This window comes from Tupaia chinensis, unplaced genomic scaffold (genome assembly GCF_000334495.1).
Source record: "Tupaia chinensis unplaced genomic scaffold, TupChi_1.0 Scaffold138098_1, whole genome shotgun sequence".
NCBI classification, from domain to species: Eukaryota; Metazoa; Chordata; class Mammalia; order Scandentia; family Tupaiidae; genus Tupaia; species Tupaia belangeri.
In genome coordinates, this window is record NW_006197997.1 from 557,421 (window position 1) to 568,706 (window position 11,286).

At 47.3% G+C, this 11,286-nt stretch overlaps 1 protein-coding gene across 2 annotated transcripts in view; it reads right to left on the bottom strand.

Annotated features, from left to right (window-relative positions):
* The window catches only part of MLH1 (mutL homolog 1), a 50,216-nt gene that overhangs the window by 17,274 nt on the left and 21,656 nt on the right, over positions 1–11,286 (bottom strand). The window contains exons 1-4 of one of the 2 annotated variants that reach the window (XM_027776803.1): positions 10,286–10,393; positions 7,568–7,661; positions 7,271–7,424; positions 1,436–1,701 (exon numbers count right to left, since the gene is read on the bottom strand). In XM_027776803.1, coding sequence (XP_027632604.1) covers positions 1,436–1,701; positions 7,271–7,424; positions 7,568–7,661; positions 10,286–10,352 — 581 coding nt within the window. In that variant the 5' untranslated portion in view covers positions 10,353–10,393. Of the gene's footprint in view, positions 1–1,435; positions 1,702–7,270; positions 7,425–7,567; positions 7,662–10,285; positions 10,394–11,286 lie in introns of those variants that run through there. The other variant, XM_027776802.1, reaches the window with a different exon arrangement.

An 11,286-nucleotide genomic window follows, 5' to 3' on the forward strand; every position in this document is an offset into this window, starting at 1 on the left:
GAGGCGCTGGACTCTCACATGGCTGACCATGGTTTGAGTCCTGGACCTGGTAGTTTAAAACTCATACCAGGCACATGTGCGTGTGTGCCCCAAATCCCGAGAGGACGGTAAATGAGAAGGGATTATGGCATGGCCATCCATCCTGGGGGGTGATGTCTCACTCTTGCTCTCTGTCTTTCCAGTGAGTGGACACGCCCTACAGCAAAAATCATTAAAAAAAAAAAAAAAAACAAACCACCAGTGCAAATGGCTAATCAGTTCCCAGGTTTGGGGTGAGTGAACTTGGAAAAATGACCCTGTGCTCCTGGTCCAGTACCTGCACACATTATTATATAAGCTATGTGGTGTGAGGGCTGGCAGGTGGCATGGTAGTTAAGGGCACTAGACTCCTGCATGGCCAACTATGGTTCAAGTCCCGGATCTGGTGGTTTGCTTTCTCACTTGCCCTATCTCTTGCTCTGTCCTTTTCTGGTCAAATTAAAAATAAATAAAATTAAATTAAAATAATTCTTAAAAAAAAAAAAAGAAGAAGAAGAACATGGGTGGTGGTTAAGGTAGCTAGATTCCCATGTGGCCGACTGTGGCTCAATTCCTGGACTCAGTAGCTTGAAACTCATGCTAGGTGCATATGTGCATGTCCAAAATCCTGAGAAGAGAATGGATAAGGGATTGTGGAGTGGCCACCTCCTCTGGGGAGGTGATTTCTCACTTTCCCTCTCTCTCTCTTCTCTGGCATGTGCACATACTATATGGCAAAACCAAAAAGAAAAAAAAAAAAAAGAACAGAAAAGAAAGGAAGAACACCCAAGAATTGTTTGTATAAAGGTCAGTGAAAGAGTGCCTTAGCCTTACACTGCACAGGATACACTGAATACTCAACATTAAATGATAACCTTTAGTATTGTGGTTCCTGTCCCTCTTCTCTAGCTCTCCTTGTCTGGGAGCTCACATACTTCAGGGCGGTTTGTAAACCGGATTTAGGAAGTGTGCTTCTCCTGAAAAGAGAGAAAGCACCTTTGGGTGGGACAAATGAGACTCCCTTGAATTCTGTAGGCTTCTCTCTCTGAGGTGGAGGCTTTATCAAAACTCTACTCAAAGGATAACCAGCTTTTTTCTGATGTGTTTGAATTAATCCTGGGAAAGGTAGTCATTTAAGATACTGCAGTGTTGTTCTCAAGCCATGACCAAAGGTGAACAGTAGACCAGGGTACAGCACTACCCCAGTGGTGGCAGAGGGAGAGCCAGGCAGAGGGGGTACGAGTGATTGATGGCAAGCCAGGTTAGGAGGCGGTCTAATGAGGACAAAGTTGGCAGCTGTCTCTCCCCAAAGGCCATACCTGGGGTTGGCTGGGCTGGAAGCAGGTCCTCTCTCTTCTGCTGTTTCCGGAGTTGCCGTGGCGGTATCCTCCTCCAAATCCTGACTCCTGGCAGGCACTTAGGAGCTGGGAGTTCAAGCATCTCCTCATCTTGCTGTCTGGCCATGGTCTCTGACCTACCCTCGGGGACACTGGTCTGGGGCTGACGGGATGGGGGCTTGCTCGGAGGCTGCAGAAACGCATCGAGCTTCTGTTCCCGGGAATCCGTACGGACCATCTGGTGGGCATAGACTTTGTCACCACTTCCAGAAGCAGATGAGGGCGTCGGACCTGCTGAGGATTTAATCACCTCCCCAGAGGGACCAGCAAGTCCCGGAAGCAAAGTCTGTTACAAAAAAGAAGAAACAAATAAGACTAAAATGAAGTACAAATGTGCAGGCTCCTACATGAAGATTAATGTCATAGCCAGGAATAATGATCATTACAGATTTATTATTAGAAAAGCAATCCTGACCAGAGTTGGGAGTATAAAATAAAGAATTTGCAAATAAAATTCAGGAACTAGGCAAAATCCTTACAATCTTAAAATCAGCTTACAATGAAAATACTATTTAAAATTCTCATATATTTTGCTGCCATAAGAAAACTTTTTTTTATTGTCATAAAACATATAAAATGTTAAGAGTTACCCTTTTGACCATTTTTAGGTGTGAGCTCGGTAAGTTCAGTGGTATTTAGCACATGTTCACACTGTCGTGCAGCTATCCCCACCACCACCTCCAGACTGAGACTCTACACATCAAACAGTAACTTCCCGTTCCCTCCTCTCTGCTGCTGGCAGCTACCAGGCCCCAGGCCCATTTCTTTCTATTTTTTTTTTTTTTTTAGAGGTTTATTCCCTTAGGGCATGTGCTTGGATCAGGGGAAGCAAGAGACAGTGAGAGAGAAAGTGAGACATCACTCCCTGGGGGAATGGCCTTGCTGCAATCCCTTCCCCTCCATTTGCCTTCCAGGATCTTAGGCATTCATGCACATGCACCCGGTGTGATCTTCAAGCCACTGGATCCGGGCCTCAAACTGCGGTCGGCCATGTGAGAATCCAGTGATACAACTGCTACACCACCCGCTGGCCCCCACACACTTCCTAACTCTGCTCACTGAAGAGGCCCAGAAGCGGTGACCATCCAATAGCCAGGAGGGTGCCCAGGTCACAGATCATCATAAATAAATACCACTCTCCCCACTAAAATCAATCAGATGGGAAAATGGCCCATTCCAGGGCTTAGGTCTGGAACATACACAGTTTGCCTGTCACATTTTGTCTTGCCAAAAATAAGGGAAGCATCAAAGACTAATGGAAATGGGTAAAAAGGATGAGGGCACCAGCTTGAAGGAGCTTCCACAACTAAAAAGGGATAATTTGAGTATCAAAAAAAAAAAAATGGGTTTGGTGGTTAATGGAGCAGATCCCACGTGGCTGACTGCAGCTTGAAAAATACGCCAGGCACATGTGTGTGCCTAAAACCCAGACAGGATGCAGAAACGGAGGAGGAAGGACTGTGGCGTGATCAAGCCTCACGGTGGGTTGCTTTCTCCCTCTCTGTCTCTGCGTTTCTCTGAGTGCATGTGTCCCCTAGCATTTAAAAAACAAAAGGAAAAAAGATGACCACAATTTACTCAAATATGATGCTTTGTTAACAACTAAGACAAAATAATGAGTGAGGAATACCAACAATGGGTAGGAAGGACAGGAGGAGGGAAAAAAAGTGAAAAGCACTAGAAATTGCTAGAATACCAACTCATTCCTTTGAAAACTAAGAACCAGAGGGCTACAATGCAGCACTTAGCGTTCTTTCCTACTGTGAGCTACATTTCAGGATAACCAAATAGCTCTAATGAGGGAAAGTTCTTCTAAAAAGAAGAATGAAAGTCAGTACAGATAGAAATGATAAAATCAGAAAGTCATACCTTGCGATTCAGTGATATAACTGATTCAGGTAACAGTCATCAACAAACAATGAGACTATCAACCTCAACACCGAGAGGGGACTTTACCATAAAGGAAGCAGGCTGTCACCAGCAGCAGCCACTGGGGAATCTCATCACCGAGATGACACACTAGGTTATTATGCGCCTCCTGCTGGGAAGTGACAGAAAGTGCAAGGGACCACAGAAAAACTACGGTGACTTCCCGAGCTCCAAACAGAGTTAAAGAGGTTTAAGAGCCATCCAAGTGAATGTCACGAATGAAACTTGATTGTATACAGAGTTGAACAAGGTTGCTGTGAAAAGATCTCTTTTGGATGATGAGAACACTTGAATGTGGACTGGATAGTAAGTGATGTCACTACTGTTCCTTTTTGTTATAGGGCATATGCACTCACCAGAGACACAGAGAAAGGGAAAGTGAGAAATTTACCCCTGGGGGGGGGATGGCCATGCTACCATCCCTTCTCCTCCTTTCTCCTCTTGGGATTTTGAGCACACGTGCACACACATACCTGGCCTGAGTTTCAAGCCTCCAGGTCTGGGACTTGAACTGCGATCAGCTATGTGGGAGTCTAACACCTTAACCACTACACCACCTGCTGGCCCCGATGTCACTACTACTAATTTTATTCGGTTCAAATTGTGATTACAGAAGGAAATAAATTTCTTCAGTTGCATAATGAAGTACTCGGAAAAAATAAATGCCTCCAATGTACTATAAAATATTCCTTTCCCTATGTCTGAGTGGGAGACAGACAGATTACATACATATGAAAAATGATGACGGTTGTTGAAACCGGATGAGAGGTATGTGGATATATGTGGTACAGGGAACTTCAAAAAGTAGGTGGCAAATTAGAACTAAAGCATGAATTTATTAGGTGCAAACAATTTTTAAATCCGTGCATAGTTTTTTTCACAATATACCTTCTCCAATATGACAAAACTAAAATACACCCCTTCTTTTCAAACCAAATGGCTTTACTGAAAACCAGGGCTTTGCAGGCACGCCCTGGGCAGTGGAGCACCAGGCATAGCTGAGCAACATGAAGACAGTGGTTCTACGGCTGCAAAGTCAGGAGCCTGTGTGACTGCTGCTGGCAGAGAGAGGGTTCTCTGACCACCTCGTGGAAACTAGGACAGCGCTGAGTTTGGGCCACACCACCCACAGCAATGCTCTGTGGCGGCTAGGGACCTATGAGGCAAAAACCTCTCCAAAAAAAAAAAAGTAATCTCACAAAACAGATCTGATGCATCCAGAATAAGGCCGAGAGGTGCTTTTCCTCATGGAGACACAGACTCACTGCATGCTGGCAACTCTCTTCCCCGGGCCCTCAAGTAGAACAGGGCAAAGGATAGTCCCTCTGGGCTGGGCCAGTGTTCTCCACCTTCATCTCACACTTCAGGCCTCCCTCCCACTCCCCACCAGCCGGCCCATTTCCAGGTCCTGACAGTTCTAGATTCTCAGCTACTAGTGAAGGGAGCTACTTCTTGTGTCCTGACCTCATCACGGCTTCCAAACCACCATGGGTTTCCATCTTCCCTCTCTGCATTTCTGACACACCAGCCAGAAAGCTCTTCAAAAGACAGAAATCAGCTCCCACTCACTCCTACTGAGCTGGAATCTCAAGTCTTTACTATCTGATACGACCCCACGATTTGACTTGAGCTCTGTAGCCCCGACTCTACCACTGCCACCACCAACAGGTCCCCTCTCGAGCCCAGCGCAGCTCAGCCCTGGCCGCACAGGACAGTGCACGGACAGCTTTTATGCTGTCCCCAGGTCCCACAGCCTGAGAATCATGACTTGCTTTTGGGAGGACTTAGGCACCAGCAGTTTTTCTTTTCTTCTCATTCTAGGGACCTATGAGGCAAAAACCTCTCCAAAAAAAAAAAAAGTAATCTCACAAAACAGATCTGATGCATCCAGAATAAGGCCGAGAGGTGCTTTTCCTCATGGAGACACAGACTCACTGCATGCTGGCAACTCTCTTCCCCGGGCCCTCAAGTAGAACAGGGCAAAGGATAGTCCCTCTGGGCTGGGCCAGTGTTCTCCACCTTCATCTCACACTTCAGGCCTCCCTCCCACTCCCCACCAGCCGGCCCATTTCCAGGTCCTGACAGTTCTAGATTCTCAGCTACTAGTGAAGGGAGCTACTTCTTGTGTCCTGACCTCATCACGGCTTCCAAACCACCATGGGTTTCCATCTTCCCTCTCTGCATTTCTGACACACCAGCCAGAAAGCTCTTCAAAAGACAGAAATCAGCTCCCACTCACTCCTACTGAGCTGGAATCTCAAGTCTTTACTATCTGATACGACCCCACGATTTGACTTGAGCTCTGTAGCCCCGACTCTACCACTGCCACCACCAACAGGTCCCCTCTCGAGCCCAGCGCAGCTCAGCCCTGGCCGCACAGGACAGTGCACGGACAGCTTTTATGCTGTCCCCAGGTCCCACAGCCTGAGAATCATGACTTGCTTTTGGGAGGACTTAGGCACCAGCAGTTTTTCTTTTCTTCTCATTTTCTTCTTTAAAATTTTGCCAAAGGATGTGTGTACTTGCCAGAAGGGAGATGGAAAAAGTGAGAGAGAAAATGCTTACAGGATCCAGCACGATTTAATGGGGAAAATCTTCCTCTTTTTGCGGTTTCAGTATCTGCCATGCCTAAGACGAATACATACTCAGCATGATGCAGGGCTGCCCAGAATCGCTTCATCTCAGAACTGAAAAGGGACACTAGAGAGCATATCAGCCAGCCTGCCTACTTCACAGAGGGGAAAACTGAGGCCCAGAGGAAGGAAGTGACTGAGAACCGCAGGCCCCTACAAGAGAGCTGGAGAGTACGGTGGGCGGCACTAGCCCCCGTGTCAGACGCTTTCTGGAACCACCCCTGCGTGTGGGATGACTAGATCTGTCTCTACCAGGGGAGACATGGAGGCCCGGGAAGATCAGTCACATAGTGGTAACCCAAGTCTATCCGACATTAAAGCTCCTGCTCTCTCCGCTCGTTCCACCGCCTCCCAGGGCCCAGCCCTTCCCTCTGCCCCATGGAGGTGCGATCAGCCTCTTCCTGAACATGTCCAGTGGAGAAGAAGGCATTGAAAGAGGTGCCTTTGCAGGCAGCTCGTTTTCCTAGGAAGCTGCTCTAAGGTCCCAAATGGAGGCAAAGCACGGACGAGAACGCGGGCCTATGAGTCCAGGCCCAGGGACAGCAGCACGCCTTCGCTATTAGGTTGCAAGGAAGCGTAACTAAAATAAAACTATCAAGGAAATACTTGCAAAGAAAGCTCTACAGTGGCTGGCCCTGCTGGCTGCTGGTTAAGGGAAGTTAGATCCCACACAGCCAATGCAGTTTGAATCCAGGCCCTGTTGGCTTGAAAAACATGATTGCCACATGTGTGTGCGTGACTGAAATCTGACAGGACAGAAAAATGGAGGAGGGATTGTGGTGTGACTGTATCCCCTTGGGTGGTGCCTTTTCTTCTCCCTTTATGTCTCACATGCCCTCAGGCAAACTGAAAAATAAAAAGTTCTCACGGGAGACATTCAGCTACTTGGTAATTGCGAAGCTTTCTGTAAAGTAGGGTCTCACAAGTTCTTTTTTTGGGGAGAGGTTTTTGCTATAGAGCCTGTGCATTTGCCAGAGAGACAGAGAGACAAAAAGCAAGAAATCACCCCCCCAGGGGGGATAGCCACGCCGCAATCGCTTCTCCTCCATTCTCCTCTCGGGATCTTGGGCACGCACACACACGTGCCCAGCATGAGTTTAAGCCACCGAGTCCGCGACTTGAACCGTGGTCAACTACGTTGAAGTCTAGCGACATAGCCATTACGCTAACTGCTGGTCCCAGGTCTCACAAGTTCTAAAGCTTCAGGCAAAAAGCTAGGTTCTCATGCCTAACAGGACACATTTCAAAGGAGCAAAGGAACCCAGGCCCCTGGCCGGTGAGCGGCGCCCTTACCTGAGTGAAGTACAGCCTGGAGGAGTTGGAGCCCAGCAGCTGGCTCTCGATGTGCTGCTGCACCCGCTCCAGGATGCTCTCCTCGTGCAGGAAGTGAACTTCGTGTTTGGTAGGGTGCACGTTGACATCCACGTTCTGCGGGCTGATTTCTAAACTGCCAGGAGAGAAGAGAACAATGACCAGTGGTGCATGGGATTCCCTCTGACTGGGCTGTTAGGAAGCCCAGCTCTTTCAAAGAGGAGTCTGACAGAATTTCTGTTCCTTGTGAGTCTAAGGTAGAGTTCGGTGCTGCATTACCTGAGGTACAGGAAGGGATGTGTGTTTTTGGGCAAATACGCTGCATACACTGTTTCGATGGCTTTCCTCAATGAAGTAGATTCTACCAGACGATCTAAAAAAAATAAAAGGAAAAAAGACAACTCAAAACTGCCCTGAAGGGTGAGGTTATAGGTGCACATTTACCCCAAGCCAGGAAATCACTCAGAAAGAACACTCCGGAGTGATCTCCACATCAGATCCCAAGGACGAAAGGGCTCCCACTTGCAGCAATTCACTAGGGCCTGAACCCTCTCCTCCCAGTCGAAAACACGAGAGGGAAATACATTCTGCCTCCCTGCCTCCCTTCCCCTCACTTGCCCCGGGGGACTGGCTTTGCCCTTTCTGGGCAGTGCGAAGCGTGGCATCAGCGCTTAAACTCTGGACTACAAATACATATTGTAGTGTCTGTGCCAAGTGCGGGACACACCACGCTGGTGAATAAGCCCATTCCAGCCCCGAGTGGTCAGCGCCATGATGAAGGTGTGTGTGCTACAAGAAGGGAGGGCGCAGCTCCCCGTGCTCAGGGAGCCCCAGCAGTGGGCATCTGTGCGGGGAAGGAAGGGTCAGGACATGCGTTCCAGAATGGCAGGCAGCACAGGTGGCCACGTGTGCATTTATGGCAATTCAGGAAACAAGGCAGGTTTGGAGGGGATGGAGAAATAATAAACTGGGATAAATAAGACGGAAAGGTCTATTTTTAGAAATCACAGCTCTTCTCTCTCCCCAGACCTGCTAAGGATCTATCGTCCTGTGTCACTGTACTCAAGAATATGTCATTTCTTTTGATTTCCCATGAGAAGAGTGCCCCTGGTTTTAGTAATGGGGAGTCCGTTATTCTGAGGCTCCTAACATCTACGGCCCCTTCAACACTGCACTCTGTACATGTGTCCTGACCACACGGGCCTGACAGGAGGACAGCTGGAGCCCCTCCAGAGATGTCTGAACTCGAGACAAGCCACGGGAGATCTACGGACCCGCCACCTGTGTGAGCCTGTGCAGCGTGTAGTTATTAAAGAGCACGCAGAGTCTGACCTCACTTTGCTGCTGGGCACTTGGTGTGGGGGACAGATTAGCTAGTGCCCAGACTGTGTGGTGAGCAGCCCACCTAGGGACACGGCACTGACACGGCCAGTCAGAAGGCACTGAGTCAGACTTGCGCTTGTCTACTCTGTAGTTACCATGTGTGTTATGAAGCAGTTCCTCATTATCGTTAGGAAGAAAATGAATAAAAGACATTTTCTGGCTCTTGATTAAAACAAGTTCTGTTATGTATCAGACGACAGCCTTCCTAATGAAGTAGAAAAAGTCCATTAATAATATAAATCAGTTTAATAGAATGTGCCTATAAGATGACTGGCCAGCTTCCCACTGCTCCTGTACTTTGAACAACTCTTATAACACATGCATAACCTGAGACATTTATAGCTGGTTATTGCTATTAGTAGGAAAGAAGGACTATATCATTTCCATGCGCAAACAAAACAAAAACTATATAATTATTATGAAATGCTTTAAAATAAAGGTGAAGAATGCATAAGAATGTTGAAAAGTGAACTTACGGTGGGCCAGTCAGTGGTGTATTGGTTAAATGAGCTGGATCCCACATGGGCGATTATATGATTCAAGTCTTGGACCTAATGGCTTACAAAACATACCCAGCAAATGAGCATGTGTGTCCACATCCTCAGAGGAGAATGGAGAAAAAGGGACTGCAGTGTGGAGATACTGTCTCAATCTCCCCCACCCCCAATCCTGTCTCTGGCAAGTGTATGTACCCTATAGTAAATTTTTTAAAAAGTAAACATATAGAAAAGTAAATCTTTTTTTCTGGATGGAAAATAAAAAATGGAGTCAGAATGTGTTTGGACTATTTCTTATTGCACTGTCACTATCGAAACACTGAACTCATACAATTATGTTACAAGAAGCAGACTACCCAATAATACTTGCTTAGTAACAATCGCCTAAACAGTAGGTCCTCAGAGAGAAAAGAACTAGAAAGGAATTGGAGAAAAATTCATTTAGTCCATTATCTCCCTCACTTCTAGAACTCCCTTTTGTACCATAAATCTCATTCTTTTAAAAAAATCTCAGGCTGACCCCTGTAGACTAGAGGTTAAAGGGAGCTGACCCCACACAACCAACCATAATGTAAATCCCTAGTGGCTTGAGAAACACGCTGGGCATGTACGTGTGCATGCTCGAAATCCAGTTAGGATGGAGAAATGGAGGAGAAGGGACTGGGGTATGACCATGCCCCCCTGTGGGGTGCTTTCCTCTATCTTCCTCTCTCTCTCTCTCTCTGGCAAGTTCACGCGTCCTGTGGCAATTAAGAAACAAAAATCGCATGGGGCTTAGCATACATTTCTATACCTCAATGACCCTGCCTATGCTCATGGTTAGGGCACAGCAGAGCTGTGCCTGTGGCCTGCTTACAAAGTCGCTGATGCCAACAGGGGACTGTGAGCTCCCCGTTTGGGCTGAGAGGTGAGATCCAGACTGACAGCCGGCCAGCCAGCAGCACGTAGGGAAGGGCTGAGCACACACTTGGGACAACATTTACGAATGTTTCCTAATCGAACCAAACTTTGGCTACAATTTTCCCTGTGTGTACCCAAATCTATGAACGAGGAACTTTTTCATGGTCTCATAAAATTTCCAGTGGATGGATTTCCCCAGGTGTTCTTTTTCACTTACGGTTGATGAAGAGTAAGAAGATGCACTTCTTCACAGAGTAGTTCGCATTAGATATGTAGCCACTCATTTTAAAGGCTAGGGTTTTATCCTCACACCCAACTTCGATCAGTTCTCTGTTAAAAGACAGCAAATTTGAGGCTCTGGAAAACTCAAACATTATAAAAGATCCAGAGGCAGAAAACGAAGAGTTCTGAGATAGCTCTGTGACCTGGTGGTTAAGGCAGCCAGATCCCATGTGGCTGACCACAAGGTTTGAGTCCTGGACTCAGTGGTGTGAGAAACACTCCAGACACATGTGCATGCATGTGCAAAATCCCAACAGGAGGGAGAAATGGACGAGAAGGGACTCAGACGTGACCATCATCCATGGCAAGCACTTTCTCCCTCACCTTTCTGTGATAAGCACACATGCCCTCTAGCAAAAACAAAACAAAACAAAAAACCTGACAGGGATGTGTTAACTTGGTCAGATGAGCACCCAGAGACTTGGTTCACTGAGGTTTCCTAGGCACAGTCACCCATTCATCCGTCCGTCCATCCATCCCTCCATCCATCCATCCATCTATCATCTGTCCATCTACCCATCCAGCCATCTACCTACCCATTCTACCTGTCTATCCATCCATCATCTGTCCATCTACTCATCCAGCCATCTACCTACCCATTCTACCTGTCTATCCATCCACCCATCATCTGTCCATCTACCCATCCAGCCATCTACCTACCCATTCTACCTGTCTATCCATCCATCATCTGTCCATCTACTCATCCAGCCATCTACCTACCCATTCTACCTGTCTATCCATCCACCCATCATCTGTCCATCTACCCATCCAGCCATCTACCTACCCATTCTACCTGTCTATCCATCCATCATCTGTCCATCTACTCATCCAGCCATCTACCTACCCATTCTACCTGTCTATCCATCCACCCATCATCTGTCCATCTACCCATCCAGCCATCTACCTACCCATTCTACCTGTCTATCCATCCATCAT